Here is a 17,169-nt window from a genome sequence, read left to right as displayed (position 1 = left end):
CATATTCAAAGTGGTTTACATATACATAGGCACTTATTTGTATCTGGAGCAAAGGAGGATTGACCCCCCTCCCCTTAAGCTGCACAGCAAAAACCCCAAAGTCCTTTAAATCCCTATGGGCTTTGGGGCAGTTTCTGCAGTAGCCTGCACTATCGGGCTTTGTAAAAGACAGGGGTAAGTGATTTTCCCAGGGTCACAAGGAGCAGCTCTGGGATTTGATCCCAAAGCCTTGGGGTACTATATGCACCATATATAGAATTAGGGTATAAATTGGGGGACTACATATGAAGAATTTAGTCCTCCCCATAACTCCACCCCTTGAAATCTCTGCAAAATGTGGATGCTTGATAGTAAATTGCAGCTTTCTGAAATGAGTATTCACATGTATCTAATTGCCATAAGATACACATTTACTTGTGTGTTCTACTTATTCTCTGCTCAGACCACACCCCTAGCTATGCCTACTGGCAAAGTACACACCTTCTCAGTGTACTTTTCAGTGTAGATTTAAGCTAGTCAGTATTTCATAAAAGGCCTGAGACTCTTACTTTTGCCTCAAGCTCCATAGCAGCCAGGTGCAACATTTGTGGGGATCACTAAGCCCTGCTAGCTGAAGAAATCCAGACCCCAGTGACTCGAAGTGGAATGGAAAGGGTACTATTACTTATCACTTATATAGTGCTGAAAGGTGTACGCAGCACTGCACATTTTGACATTTACAGATGGTCCCTGCTCAGAAGAGCTTACAATCTAACTTGGACAGACAGACATGACATATAGGGTTGGAGATGCAAGATAAAAGGAGTTAGGAGTCGAAAGCACTCTCAAAGAGGTGGGCTTTTAACTAGGCCTTGAACACTGTCAGAGATGGAGCCCACCGTAGGGATTTGTGTAGCTTGTTCCAAGCATACGTCTCAGCAAGGCAGAAGGGATGGAGTTTGGAGTTGGCAGCCAAAGTTACCAGCTGAGTGGAGCTCATGGGGGATAAGTGAAGAGAGATAGTGAGGGGCAGCTGAGTGAGTGCATTTGTAGGTAACTAAGAGTTTGAATTGTATTTGGAAACGGATGGGAAGCCAATGAAGTGACTTTAGGAGAGGGGTAAAGCGGCTCTCCCAGAATATGAGTCGTGCAGCTGAATTCTGGACGGATTGGAAGGGAACAAGATGGCTAAGCGGAAGGCCTGAGAGTAGCGAGTTGCAATAGTCTAAATGTGAGGTGATGAGGGCGTGGATAAGTGTTATGGTATTGTGCTCAGAGAGGAAGGGTCAATGTGAATTGCTTGTTCACTGTTTCCAAAAATACTAGGACAAGGGGGCATGCAATGAAGCCACTAAGTAGTAGATTTAAAAGAAACTGGAGAAAATATTTCTTCACACAATGTGTAATTAAACTCTGGAATTCGCTGCCGGAGAATCAGTTAGCTTAGCAGGGTTTAAAAAGGCTCTGATAATTTCCTGAAAGAGAAGTCCATAGGCCATTATTGAGATGGCTTAGGGAAATCCACAGCTTACTCCTAGGATAAGAGCATAAAATCAGTTTTACTACTTGGGATCTAGCTAGGTACATGGGACCTGGGTTGGCCACTGTTGGAAACAGGATACTGGACTTGATGGACCTTTGGTCTGACTCAGTATGGCAATTATGTTCTAGTGTTCTTAAGCTTGCAGTGCAGGCATCAGTCATAGCATTTTGAGCCTGTGAAAACTGTGTATGCTTATGGTGCTGACATCAGAAGCTCAAAGTGCTGCCACTGACTACCACACTTATCTGACTCCAGATTTCTTCAGTAATTTTGGTTGGGGAGGAAAGGAAGGGTATAGGAGGTGCCTAGTGCCTATCCATATGCATTACCTCTCACATACATACGTAGCCACATACACACAAAAAAACTTCATACTGCAATTGTAACTGCTCTAGAGCAGGTGTAAATTTGTATGAGAGCAGTTATGCACCACTGGGAATAGTTCTGTGAATGTACTGTATATTTATAAACATACGTAAGCACCTGTGCTGTCTTTAGAAAATGAAGATAAAAGAGGTGAGTTTTGGAAATTTTTATTTGCATGTATTATAAAATTGCCCCACCCCGCCCAATACCTGACATAACATAGATATGTTTCATGTGCAAAGAATGGAAGAAAATATTGGTCTCCAAAAAAGCCTTTTATATTCTTAGATGTACAGTGGTGCCTCGCATAAAGAACGCCTCGCACAGCGAACGCTGCACACAACGAACTTCATGTCATGATTCATACAACGAACTTCGTTTCACACAACAAAGTCGCCCGAGCTTCCACGATCGCTGCCGATGTATTGCATCCTTCCGCGCAGGCACTGCAGGCAGTCGTTAGTCACTGCGCTTAACTTAAGCACGTATCGCGGCAATCGTTCTTCATTACGAATTAAATCACGCACGCACGCACGTATCACGGCAGTCGTCCTTTTAAGATAAACTCAATATTTTTTTATATATCATGGCTTCTAAAAAAAGCAGGAAGGTGATTTCTGTTGAAATGAAACGGGAAATAATTAGAAGGAGTGAATGTGGGGTAAAACAGTGTGACCTCGTCAAAGAGTTTGGCCTCAGCAAGACCACCATTTTCACCATTTTGACAAATTTATCTTTTCTTATGTCATCTTAGCATATTTTATGCTGCAGAACGAATAATTTTTTTTAACATGTATTGTTATGGGAAAACACGTTTCCCATAACGAACTTTTCGCATAACAAACTTGCTCCTGGAACGAATTAAGTTCGTTGTGTGAGGCACCACTGTATCATTTTGAAAATCTAATAAAGCTAGAGAGCGTCTGCTTTCCATTCTAACTGAGCATGTCTTCAGATTCATGTAATAATAATCATATGTGGTTTCCAGAAGCAGTGGATAAATTCTCATTGGGATCTATTAGAAGAAGATTACCTTATTAGACAGTTGTATTTCAGCAACCTGATTAAGCTTAGCTGCCTAAGTTCTAGCACACTAAAGAAAGAAGTCCAAGTTTAATTGGCTAAAATACACGTTTCATTTTTCAGGAAAAAGATATCACACCCGATCCTCAACTACTGGCGAAAGTAAATGATTGTGCCCGATGTTTAGAAATCATGAGAAATCATGAACAGCCATTGTCCCAGCTCACACCAGAACAGTCTAACATATTTGACTTCTTCATAGCTTTAACAATCTGTAATACAGTCGTCGTCACATCTCCCAACCAACCAAGACGGAAGGTAAGTGAGTCGCACTGAAAGTTAACATGCATATATATGTTTAGCTTTTATTGTGTTTCCAAAATTTTACATCAAACAGAATTTAAAAAATGGAGAAAAAATATTGTATTATTTTCTTGACTGTGGGGCTCATTTTCATAAAAGACAGATGTCCAAAAGACAGCATAAACCAATACTTGGATGTCTTGCTAGTCAAAACATCCAAGTGGGCATTCTCAAAATAGACTTTCTAGATGTCTTTCTGGCTGTTTTGTCTCCAGTGCGTTCAAATCTTAAGGGGGCGTGTTTTGAGCGGCCTTAGGTCCTGAGCTTTTATATAGACATTTGGAGCTAGACGTGTTTTAAAAGCATCTATAGGTTAAAAAGGTGCCCAAACTGACTAGATGACCACTGGAGGGATTAAGGCATGACCTCCTCTTACTCCCCCAGTGGTCACTGACCCCTTCGTCCCACCCAAAGATGTTAAAAAATAAACAAACAGTACAATCAAGCCTGTATTTTGAGGGGGTGCTGAAAAGTTCTCAGCCCAAGCAGCTTCAGATGTTAACACAGATATTTGAGCCCAGAGAACAGAGGGGCTTTTCTAAGAAGTACTGTAATGAATTTTACATTAAAATTTTCAGGTATCGATGTCACTAACTTGCTTCTATTATATGGTGGGCCCTCCAAAACCTGCTGTACCTACATTAAGATGACCCCTGCAGGCATAAGGGCTATTGCTGGGGTTTACAGGTGGATACTAAAGAAAGATATGGCGATACTCGAGAGGGTCCAGAGAAGAGCGACAAAAATGATAAAGGGCATGGAAAACCTCTCGTATGCTGAGAGGCTGGAGAAGTTGGGGCTCTTTTCCCTGGAAAAGAGGAGACTTAGAGGGGATATGATAGAAACTTATAAGATCATGAAGGGTATAGTGAAGGTAGAGAGAGACAGATTCTTCAGACTGGCGGGGGCAACAAGAACTAGAGGACACTCAAAAAAATTGAAGGGAGATAGGTTTAGAACAAATGCTAGGAAGTTCTTCTTTACCCAGAGGGTGGTGGACACCTGGAATGCGCTTCCAGAGGGGGTGGTTGAGCAGAGTACGGTTTTGGGTTTCAAAAAGGGATTGGACGAATTCCTGAGGGGTAAGGGAATCCAGGGGTACAATTAGAGGGTTACTATACAAGACAAAATGCTCTTGAGTAATAGATCACTACAGGTCATTGACCTGGGGGGCCGCCGCGGGAGCGGACTGCTGGGCATGATGGACCTATGGTCTGACTCGGCAGAGGCCATGCTTATGTGCTTATGATACAGTATGTTTGGGTGAGTTTTGGAGAGTTCATCATACAGTAGGTGCTGTTTATAGAATCTGTCCCTTTGTGTCTCCACTTTTGCAATGGAACTTGTACTTGTTCAGTAATACTCCAAGCTAATGAGCTTGCTCCGTGCAGTGAGCTACCAGATGTGCTGATTTGCTGCTATATATGTGTGACTAACAGGACCGGCTCAACCTATGGACCAGGTGAGGCACAGGTCCAGGGCGCCAGTGATAAGAGCGCCAAAATCCCAGTCTGGTCTACCTGTAAACTCCAAAAGGAATAGATGCCAAACGGGAATTTTCACAGCACTGACAATCTCACAATACTTATTTAAGGTATAAACTCAAAGAACCTTCTATACCATCATATCTTAATTAGATGCATCTCAGACCTTGGCAGTGCTGCTCCGTGTATTGAACTTTCACACACACTCATAGCACCATAATAGTCATCGGTCAAATACTTCTATTACATTTTAATAAGATTTTTCTTAAAATGTTAAATACTTTGTTTTATTTATAATACTAAGATGTTTTAAATTTTTATATACTTAGCTTGTCAAAGACACAGAACTATGGGGTCCTTTTATCAAACTGCGGTAGGGATTTAACGCACATAATACTGTGCATTAAACTGCCTGCCGCGCTAGCCGCTAACGCCTGCATTGAGCAGGCATTAGTTTTTTAGCCGGCCGCAGGGGTTAGCGCATGATGAAATGTCCGACGCGCTAACCCCGCTAGCGCGGCTTGATAAAAGGACTCCTATGTTTTGCCGACGCTTTTTCAAGGAAGTTCCCTTTAATTTGACGGTTCCACTATTCTCTCATCAAAGCTTCGTCTTTAAACTATGATGCGAGAATAGTGGAACTGGCAAATTAAAGGGAACTTCCTTGAAAATGCTTCAGCAAAATATAGTTCTTTTTTTTTTTTTTCTTTTTTTCCAAATTTTTATTCATTTTCAAAATTACATAAAGTGTAAGTACATATTCAATCAGATAATCAATGCAAATTTCACTTACATTCTATCTTTGGTTAATTACATAACTTCTTACCCTACCACCTCCCATCCCTCCCTACCACATAACTACCGTATTTTCGCGGATATAATGCGCACCCGTGTAAAACGCGCACACGGGTATAGCGCGCAGAAATCACGATGATATGGACAAAAACTTTTGTATACCGCGCTCACGGGTATACCGCGCATGATGCCCGACGCTCCTTTCGCCCGCCCTGACTTTCCGTGCGCTGTCCCGACTCTCCGTTCACCCCCCCTGACTTCCGTGCACTGCCCTGACTTTCCGTGCGCTGTCCCGACTCTCCGTTCACCCCCCCTGACTTCCGTGCACTGCCCTGACTTTCCGTGTGCTGTCCCGACTCTCCGTTCACCCCCCCTGACTTTCCGTGCACTGTCCCCCCTTGAAGTCCTGTCCCCCCTTGAAGGTCTGTCCCCATCCTGAAAGCCTGATGCCCCCCCCCCGACGTCCGATACAGCCCCCCCGGCAGGACCACTCGCACCCCCACCCCGAAGGACCGCCGACTCCCTAACAATATCGGGCCAGGAGGGAGCCCAAACCCTCCTGGCCACGGCGACCCCCTAACCCCACCCCGCACTACATTACGGGCAGGAGGGATCCCAGGCCCTCCTGCCCTCGACGCAAACCCCCTCCCCCCAACGACCGCCCCCCCCCAAGAACCTCCGCCCGTCCCCCAGCCGACCCGCGACCCCCCTGGCCGACCCCCACGACACCCCCACCCGCCTTCCCCGTACCTTTGTGTAGTTGGGCCAGAAGGGAGCCCAAACCCTCCTGGCCACGGCGACCCCCTAACCCCACCCCGCACTACATTACGGGCAGGAGGGATCCCAGGCCCTCCTGCCCTCGACGCAAACCCCCCTCCCCCCCAACGACCGCCCCCCCCAAGAACCTCCGACCGCCCCCCCAGCCGACCCGCGACCCCCACGACCCCCCCACCCCCCTTCCCCGTACCTTTGGTAGTTGGCCGGACAGACGGGAGCCAAACCCGCCTGTCCGGCAGGCAGCCAACGAAGGAATGAGGCCGGATTGGCCCATCCGTCCTAAAGCTCCGCCTACTGGTGGGGCCTAAGGCGCGTGGGCCAATTAGAATAGGCCCTGGAGCCTTAGGTCCCACCTGGGGGCGCGGCCTGAGGCACATGGTCGGGTTGGAAGGGGGGTGGGGGGGTCGTGGGGGTCGGCCAGGGGGGTCGCGGGTCGGCTGGGGGGGCGGGCGGGGGTTCTTGGGGGGGGCGGTCGTTGGGGGGGAGGGGGGCTTGCGTCGAGGGCAGGAGGGCCTGGGATCCCTCCTGCCCGTAATGTAGTGCGGGGTGGGGTTAGGGGGTCGCCGTGGCCAGGAGGGTTTGGGCTCCCTTCTGGCCCGATATTGTCGGGAAGTCGGCGGTCCTTCGGGGTGGGGGTGCGAGTGGTCCTGCCGGGGGGGGGGATGTATCGGACGTCGGGGAGTCGGCCGGGCAAGAGGGCTTGGGCTCCCTCTTGCTCCGATCGTGGATGCGGGTGCGGGTGGGAGCGCGTGCGAGCGGTCGTTCGGGGTGGGGGTGCGAGCGGTCCTGCTGGGGGGGTGAATCGGGCGTCGGGCGGGGTGGGAACTATGTTTAAAAACTTTTGTATACCGCGCTCAGGCATATAGCGCGCGAGGGGTATGCGCGGTAGGTAAAAACGCGTATAGCGCGCGCGTTATATCCGCGAAAATACGGTAATAATCATATAAATACACATCAATACCACAATCCCCACCCTACCCTTTTAAACTGATATATTTAAGGGAAACGTATCCATTTACTCTGTACAATATCTTGTCAATGGTTTCCACACATCCTGAAACTTCTTAAAATATCCTCTTTGCAATTCAATGAATCTTTCCATTTTATAAATGTGACATAAAGAATTCCACCAAAAGGTGCAATTCTATCTCCTCCAATCCTTCCAATTGTATGTAATTTGCTGAATGGCAACACCAGTCATTATTAGCAGTAATTTATTATTATTTGCAGAAATTTGACTTTTTGCTCTCATTTCCATACCAAATATCACAGTATCATAGGATAATGCCACTGGGTTATCTAATAAATTATTAATTTGGTCCCAAATTGATTTCCAAAAATTCATAATATATGGGCAATGAAACAATAAATGATCTAAAGTTCCTGCTTCCAAATTACAATGCCAACATCTATTAGACAAAGAACTATCTAATTTTTGTAACCTAACGGGGGTCCATAACGCTCTATGTAACAGAAAGAACCAAGTTTGTCTCATAGATGCTGACACCGTACATTTCATCCTCCAAGACCAAATTCGTGGTCATTGAGATGCAGTAATTTCATGCTTAATCTCAATGCTCCAAATATCTCTTAAACCACTTTTTAATTTCTTTTTATTAAATCCGCCTAACACTTTATACCACTTTATACCAATATAGTTCTTGTGTCGAAACAAGAATCCCCTAGCAATGTCTTTGACAAGATAAGTATAGAAAAATTTTAAACATCTTAGTATTAGAAATAAAACAAAGTATTTAACATTTGAAGAAAAATTTTATTAAAATGTAATAGAAGTATTTGACCGATTACTATTATGGTGCTACGAGTCTGTATGTGAAAGTTCAATACACGGAGCAGCACCACCAAAGTCTGAGATTCATCTAATTAAGGTAAACTGGGATTTTGGCATCCTTTATTTCTAGCACCGAGTCACTGCTTCACTTGGTCCAGCATGAGAGGGAGACTATGAGAGAGACAATGAGATACCAGAACACAGATGACGGGGGGGGGGGGGGGGGGAGGGACAAATACCAGATTGTAGGTGAGGAGGGGGAGGTGCCAATGCAAAAGTTGGCTCAGGGCGCCACATTCCTGTCCTTTGAGCCAATCCTGGTGACTAAGGAATGGACTATAGTATCATGAATGCCAGTGCCTCTGTTAAAGGCATGCAGGGTATTGCTTGAATTACAGAGCAAGCTCCCAACACATGCTAATGTTTTTTATGATACATTAAAATTTCTCAATAACACAATCATGCTGGGACAACTTAGTTCTCGAATGATCTTGTAATAATTCTCAGTTGGCAAAAAGTGCCTATAAAATGCTCACCAGATGGCAAACAATGGATAACCTTTGCTACAGTAACGTCCTTAGGATAATTTTTTATAGTATTTTCTCACTTAAGACTGTTTTGTGGGTTTTTTTTAACCATTATAATATGTTATTCTCTGCCTTTTCAAGGTGAGAGGTAGATTTGAGCTGAAGTCCCCAGTAAAGACAATAGAAGACTTCATTCGAAGATTCACTCCCAGCCGTCTAACACCAGGATCTAATAACAGCAGTTTGTCAAGTCTGACTACCAACAAATCATTGCCAAGGGTTGGCTCCAGTTTTCTTTCTTATAGTTCAACTGAGAGCACGTTATTAAAACTGGAAGGAAAACTGACACACAGTACCCCGATAAACAACAATCGTTATAATGCACAGCCAGCAGGAAATGGTGCAGCTGATGGCTCAGAGGATGGAGAACTACGTTATGAGGCAGAGAGCCCAGATGAAGCTGCTCTGGTCTACGCAGCCAGGGCATATAACTGTGCTCTGGTTGATAGACTGCCTGACCAGGTAACGGTAGAACTGCCTTACCTGGGACGGTTAACATTTGAACTGTTACACACACTGGGCTTTGATTCCATCAGAAAGAGAATGTCTGTGGTGGTCAGACATCCACTGACAGATCAAATAGTTGTTTATACCAAGGGAGCTGATTCAGTTGTTATGGATCTACTTGAACCTTGCTCCTCAGGTACAGCGTTTCTCTTTATTTTTCCACCTGTTTAGATTGGCTGCCATTAGTCCAGTGTTTGATTAGGAAATCAAACTACTCGATGTAGCTGGAGGCAATACAACACCTCAAGACTATGAGCAGACAACAGATCACTAACACATTTCATACACCATTTATACCACAAACAATCTACAGATTGCACTGGTTATAGTAAGTGACATTCAATTATGCAGTTCCATCCAGATCACATTCACATTTTCTCCAGCTAATTGAATGAAAGGATTTGCACATTTGCACTTTAATAAATAGAGAGCACCTTGCACCTTAATTTTGGGATTCACAGACCTATCTAATCCCTACTTTTACAAAACCTCACAAGAGGTTTTTAGCGCCAGCTGGCGTACTGAATGCTGTGCGCTGCTCCGATGGTTATAGATTTCCTATGAGCGTCGGAGCAGCAAAGAGCATTCAGCATGCTGGCTGGCACTAAAAACCTTTTGCGTAGTTTTGTAATGGGGGAGAGAAATGAGTGAGAAAATTTAGTACAATACCAAGGTCTACTTTATTTCCCTTTTGGTTTGACAGCCATGCACTAGAGATTCCAGGTATATTCAAGGGAAAATCTATTTCAGATGGACTTTCTTTGTTTCTTTTGTATGTAATTGATCTTTTCCCTTCTTCTAGTACATCTCATCTATAAAGGCCCAATACTTAACAGCACTTATTCAAGTAACGGGTGCTGCTATCTAGATAAGGGCTGATGATCAGGAACATACTTGGATTTTCAACAGCCTTATCTGCAGACCACCCCAAGCTATCCAGATATTACTAGGGTGGACTGGGAGCAGACCCATAGTTACCTGGAGAATGCTGGGGATAAAGGGTCATGAATTCGATATATCGCTTTTCTGCGCTGCGACCAAAGCAGGTTACATTCACCATATGCAGGTACGTTCTCTGCCTCTAGTGGATTCACAGTCTACATTTTTGTATCTGGAGCAATGGAAGGCTAAGTGAGTCGCAAAGAGTCACAAGGAGCCGTTGTGGGAATTGAACCCAGTTCCCCATGTTCTCAGCCCACTGCACTAGTAGGCTGCTATTAGGCGTGGAGGAGTGGCCTAGTGGTTAGAGCAGCTGCCTCAGCACCCCAAAGTTATGAGTTTGATTCCCACTGCAGCTCCTTGTGGCTCTGGGCAAGTCACTTAACACTTCATTGAACCAGGTCCAAAATAAGTAGCTGTCTAAAATATGTAAACTGCTTTGATTGTGTAACCACACAGAAAAAGCGGTATATCAAGTCCCGTCCCCTTTACTCCTCCAGATAAATTGTTCCAAGTATTCTGGATAGTTATCTGGGTAACACCTACTGCTTATTATGCCTATATATTCAGTGCTATATCACTGCATTTCGAAGTAGTCACTGGGTTGCAACAGGAGAGACATTGGAGGAAAGCTTTGGAACATCCACATCTAGGTTGAGCTCTCAGTTGCTGCCTGTGAACGAGTTTCACAGCTTGGAAAGGAAGCCAGTGTCAAGCAGTGACAATAAACACTTATTCAGTAATGGTATCTGTCATAATGCCATTATCAAATACTAAAATAGTCATCAAAGTGCAACTTTTTTTTTATCATGAAGTGTGCAAACTTGCTAGTGTTCAACCATTAGGTCGTCAGAATGCCAGCTGGGTCAGAAGACTCAAGCTGGCTGGACTCCTAATTAGTCCCGTTGATTTATTTTATATACTTATACTCATTATTAAAATCTATAAGTCATTGTTTTACAAAATGGCATAAGTAAATAAAGACATTATCAAATACTACCATAACTAGGTATTAGCACATGCAGGTAACACCAGCCGTAGATCTGGCATAACTGCAGATGCTTAAATGAGGCAAGAGCACATGTACCTTACAATATTTTGTAGATGCCTGCAACTTGGAACCCCACCATGTAACATATAAATAGTAAGACATAGTAACATAGTAGATGACAGCAGATAAAGACCCAAATGGTACATCCAGTCTGCCCAACCTGATTCAATTAAATTTTTTTAATTTTTTCTTCTTAGCTATTTCTGGCAAGAATCCAAAGCTCTACCCAGTACTGTGCTTGGATTCCTACTGCTGAAATCTCCATTAAAACCTACTCCAGCCCATCTACACCCTCCCAGCCATTGAAGCCCTTCCCAGCCCATCCTCTACCAAATGGCCATATACAGACACAGACCGTGCAAGTCTGCCCAGTACTGGCCTTAGTTCAATTTTTAATATTATTTTTTGATTCTAGATCCTCTGTGCTTATCTCACGCTTCTTTGAACTCAGTCAGTTTTACTCTCCACCACCTCTCTCGGGAATGTATTCCAGGCATCCACCACCCTCTCCATAAAGTAGAATTTCCTAACATTGCCTTTGAATCTACCACCCCTCAACCTCAAATTATGTCCTCTGGTTTTACCATTTTCCTTTCTCTGGAAAAGATTATGTTCTACGTTAATACTCTTCAAGTATTTGAATGTCTGAATCATATCTCCCATGTCTTTCCTTTCCTCTAGGGTATACATATTCAAGGCTTCCAGTCTCTCCTCATACGTCTTCTGGCGCAAGCCTCCTATCATTTTCGTTGCCCTCCTCTGGACCGTTTCAACTCTTCTTACTTCCTTCACCAGATACGGTCTCCAAAACTGAACACAATACTCCAAGTGGGGCCTTACCAATGACCTGTACAGGGGCATCAACACCTTCTTCCTTCTACTGGCTGTGCCTCTCTTTATACAGCCCAGCATCCTTCTGGCAGCAGCCACTGCCTTGTCACACTGTTTTTTTGCCTTTAGATCTTCGGACACTATCACCCCAAGGTCCTTCTTCCCAAGGTCCTTCTCCATCTGTGCATAACAACTTCTCTCCTCCCAGCATATACGTTTCCTTCCGATTATTAATCTCCAAATGCATTACTCTGCATTTCTTTGCATTGAATTTTAGTTGCCAGGCATTAAACTATTCCTCTAACTTTTGCAGATCCTTTTTCATATTTTCCACTCCCTCTTTGGTGTCTACTATGTTACAAATCTTGGTATCATCTGCAAAAAGGCACACTTTTCCTTCTAACCCTTAAGCAATGTCACTCACAAACATATTAAACAGGATTGGCCCCAGCACCAAACTCTGAGGGACTCCACTACTCACCTTTCCTTCCTCCGAGTGACTTCCATTAACCACCACCCTCTGGCGTCTGTCCGACAGCCAGTTTCTAACCCAGTTCACCACTTTGGGTCCTAACTTCAGCCCTTCAAGTTTGTTCAACAGTCTCCTATGAGGAACTGAATCAAAGGCTTTGCTGAAATCTAAGTAAATTACATCTAGCATATGTCCTTGATCCAGCTCTCTGGTCACCCAATCAAAAAATTAAATCAGGTTCGTTTGGCACGATTTACCTTTTGTAAAGCTATGTTGCCTCGGATCCTGTAACCCATTAGATTCAAGGAAGTACACTATCCTTTCTTTCAGCAACACTTCTATTATTTTTCCAACAACTGAAGTGAGGCCTGTAGTTTCCTGCTTCATCCCTGTGACCACTTTTGTGAATAGGGACCACATCCGCTCTCCTCCAATCCCCAGGAACCACTCCCGTCTCCAGAGATTTGTTGAACAAGTCTTTAATAGGACTCGCCAGAAACTCTCTGAGCTCCTTTAGTATCCTGGGATGAGTCCCGTCTGGTCCCATCGCTTTGTCCACCTTCAGTTTTTCAAGTTGCTCAAAAACACTCTCCTCCATGAACGGCGCAGAATCTACTCCATTTTCTCATATAACTTTACCAGACAATCTCGGTCTTTCTCCAGGATTTTCTTCTGTGAACACAGAACAGGAGTATTTGTTTAGCACATTTGCTTTTTCACTCTCCACATATCGGTTCTCAGCATCTTTTAGTTTAGCAATTCCATTTTTCATCTTCCTCCTTTCACTAATATATCAGAAAAAATTTTTGTCTCCCTTTTTTACATTTTAAGCCATTTGTTCTTCCGCCTGTGCTTTCGCCAGATGAATCTCTCTCTTGGCTTCTTTCAGTTTCACCCTGTAGTCCTTTCTGCACTCCTCTTCTTGGGTTTTTTTTATATTTCACTGTTTCGCCTTTATTTTCTCTGCCACTAGTTTGGAGAACCATATCGGCTTCCTTTTTCTCTTGTTTTTTATTGATTTTCTTCACATAAAGGTCCGTAGCCATTTTTATCGCTCCTTTCAGCTTAGATCACTGTCTTTCCACTTCTCTTATGTACTCCCATCCTAACAGCTCTTTCTTCAGGTACTCTCCCATTGCATTAAAGTCCGTACGTTTGAAATCTAGGACTTTAAGTATCGTGCGGCCACTCTCCACTTTAGCCGTTATATCAAACCAAACCATTTGATGATCGCTACTTCCCAGGTGAGCATCCACTCGAACATTAGAGATACTCTCTCCATTTGTGAGGACCAGATCCAATATCACTTTTTCCCTTGTGGGTTCCGTCACCATTTGTCTGAGCAGAGCCTCTTGAAAGGCATCCACAATCTCCCTACTTCTTTCCAATTCCGCAGACGGAATATTCCAGTCCGCATCCAGCAGGTTGAAATCTCCCAACAGCAGAACCTCCTCTTTCCTTCCAAACTTTTGGATATTCACAATCGGATCCTTATCAATTTGATGCGATTGAGTCTGAGGTCTGTAGACTACACCCACTTAGATAGAAGTTCCATCTTCTCTTTTCAGAGCGATCCATATCGCTTCTTCCTCTCCCCAGGTCCCTTGCATTTCGGTCGTTTGACTATTGATCTTTACATAGAGAGCTACTCCTCCACCTTTTTGACCATCTCTGTCCTTCCTAAAAAGATTATTTCCCAGTATGTTTGCATCCCATCCATGTGATTCTCTGATAGCGACAATATCTAGATCTGCCTCTAACATCAGGGCTTGCAGATCATGAACTTTGTTGCTTAGACTGCGAGCATTTGTGGTCATCGCTTTCCAGCTATTTTTCAGCGGTAATCTCCTTTTTCGTATGGATTTTAGTTTTGTTTCACTTTCCATTGCAATACTAAGAAATGAGTTGCTGATATTGTTTATGTTGCAATCTTTACTACTATCACATCTTTTCTTTTGCTGGGGGTGGTCTCTATAATTGTCCTTCATACATACACCATCTCCACCTTCTAGTTTAAATGCCTAGAAACATATTGTCTAAATTTCTCTGCAATGTTTCTTTTTCCTGCTGTAGTAATATGTAGCCCATCAGTGCAATATAGCTTCTTGTCCTTCCATGTATTTCCCAATCCTCCTATGTACCTGAAGCCTTCTTGATGACACCAGGCTTTGAGTCATCTATTAAAGTCCTCTGTGTTTTTCACTCTTTGCTCACCCTTTCCATATGCAGGCAGTATTTCAGAAAAAGCTAGTCTTTACAAAAGGTTTCAAACCCTCACCAAGCTCCCCAAAAGTTTTCAGTGCTGAAAGTGTGGAGTTGTTGGCCAGGTCATTTGTTCCCAGATGGATAACAACATCAGTGTTAAAATCCTTAGTTTCTTCCTTAATTATAGTCTGCATTTGCCTGGAACTCCTGGTAGTTGAGGATCCTGGAAGACATTTCACTATTTTGGTCTCCTCGCCTTGTGTTCCAAGGTTGATGCCTTGTTCATGCTCCAATATAGAACAAAATAAAAGGAACAGAAACCTCACGTAAAATCCAGCAAAGAGAGAACAAGTGGGGAGTGGAATAGAACACGTCAACCTTGGGATAAACAATCTTATTTCTATAAATTCAAAATAAATGCAGAAGCCCATGAATAAAACATATGTACTGTATAAAAGGCCTATGGACGCAATGTCCTTGTATTGAAAGGATCCAGCCAATGACCCGACTAAGAGTATGTACAAGGCTCGTAGAAAATCCAAATGGCAAAATAAACAGGGTACATGGAGGTTTCCCGCCAAAAAACGTTTGTATTCCTAGCATTGGAGTGACACCTAGTGGACCAACAGACACACACCTGAGGCAGGTCTCCACCTGGGGGCTGAAACACAGACCGTGTCAGGTCATTAGCTGGATCCTGTCAATATAATAACATTGCGTCCAAGGACTTTTATGCATGTGTGTTTATTCATGTGCTTCTGTATTTATTTATTTAAAAAATTTTTATACCGTTTAAACTTAAACAGTTTACATAATTTTACATACATAGTTCTATAAAATGGATAAGATTAGACAAGCATAAACAAATAATCCTCAGAAAATCAACGGTGAAAAAGATGAAAGCAAAAAAAAAAAAAAAGGTTTATACAAAGAATCATGAATAAATTTTTCAAAAATCAGCAGTCATGAGGGAGCAATATCTTGAAAAAGGTATTTAAAAATAACTGCGTTTTAAGTAATTTCATGAAATTGCCCTTTTCACAACATTTTCGTAGTTGACTCAAGTGAGTTCCACAGTTTAACCCCTGCACAACAGAAAGTCATTTTACTGGTCTCTCGACATATTTTGGATTGACATTTGCTTTAAATAAAGCTGAGCTTTCAGAGCACAGTGATCTATTTAGTAAATAGTCATCTTACTCTTAAATAATTCAGGTAAGAATTGATGTCAAATCATTACTGCTTTATACATAGAACCGCAAGGCACAGGCGGAATAGAAATCCCTAATGTAATGTAATACATAAGAATTGCCGCTGCTGGGTCAGACCAGTGATCCATCATGCCCAGCAGTCCGCTCCCTGCAGCGGCCCTTAGGCCAAAGACCAGTGCCCCGAGTCTAGCCTTACCTGCGTACGTTCTGGTTCAGCAGGAACTTGTCTAACTTTGTTTTGAATCCCTGGAGGGTGTTTTCCCCTATAACATATCTGGCCTTGGTCACACATGCAGAACATAGATAAATGCTATGCAAATACAGGACCATAAACTAAAAGTTGTAATATATACACATGAAACCCTAAGATACCAGACTCTGCATGCAGTACAACACCAGAGAAATAGAAAAAAATGCATTTCTTCCTAAACAGTGTAAAATATAGACAGCAGATGTAAATTCTCAAAACCGCCATATTTCAATCACTAAATTGAAAATAAAATCATTTTTCCTACCTTTGTTGTCTGATGATTTTATTTTTCTAATCATCTTTTCCCAGTCTCTGGTTGAACTTCCTTCTGTCTATGCTCTTAACTGTGTTTCAAGGACCGCCATATCCATATGCTATTTTTCACTTTCTGCCCTACATCATCTTTGGCAAAACAAAAAATGGGGAAACCAAATACCTTTGTACTCTTATCTATGCGAGTGATTGAAGAGAGTATAAGCAAAATGATATAAAATCACTTCTAGTACAATAAACAAATTTCTTGTACAAATTGATAATTTTGGATGAAAAATATGCTCGGAGCCACGGAGGCAAAAACAAGGGGCGAAGCCCCAAGAATGTCGCCTCACCACCCAGTCATTACATATAATTGAGTGGTCAAAAGATATTTTTCTTCGCTGCAGAATGCAGTCTAAATTATTTATATGCTACTAAAAGTTCAAACAAAGAACTTATCTCGATCACGGGTTCCGACGTGGCCTGTTTCAATCCTGCGTCAGGGAACCAATTTATGAATTCACAATGCCTTACAGGGTGGTTGTCTCAAAAATACTCGAGGATGTTTCAAAAAGCTAACTTCCTCTGCCATCCTTGTCCTCCTTGAGACAGACCAGAACCTCACCAACCTCCACGAGAACATTACAGCTTGCATAATGAGACTCCATTCCTGGTCCTTCTCGGTACAGATGAAATTGAATGAATCAAAAACAAAATTACTCTGGCTCGGCCCAAAATT

At 43.2% G+C, this 17,169-nt stretch overlaps 1 protein-coding gene across 2 annotated transcripts in view; it reads left to right on the top strand.

The window, feature by feature from the left end:
- The window catches only part of ATP10A (ATPase phospholipid transporting 10A (putative)), a 297,371-nt gene that overhangs the window by 210,186 nt on the left and 70,016 nt on the right, over window positions 1-17,169 (top strand). For both annotated transcript variants that reach the window (XM_033948248.1, XM_033948247.1), the window contains exons 9-10: window positions 3,035-3,229; window positions 8,791-9,352. In XM_033948248.1, coding sequence (XP_033804139.1) covers window positions 3,035-3,229; window positions 8,791-9,352 — 757 coding nt within the window. The remainder of the gene's footprint in view (window positions 1-3,034; window positions 3,230-8,790; window positions 9,353-17,169) is intronic.

Source organism: Geotrypetes seraphini, chromosome 6 (assembly GCF_902459505.1).
Source record: "Geotrypetes seraphini chromosome 6, aGeoSer1.1, whole genome shotgun sequence".
Classification (NCBI taxonomy): domain Eukaryota; kingdom Metazoa; phylum Chordata; class Amphibia; order Gymnophiona; family Dermophiidae; genus Geotrypetes; species Geotrypetes seraphini.
This window is presented reverse-complemented; position numbering and strand designations above follow the sequence as displayed.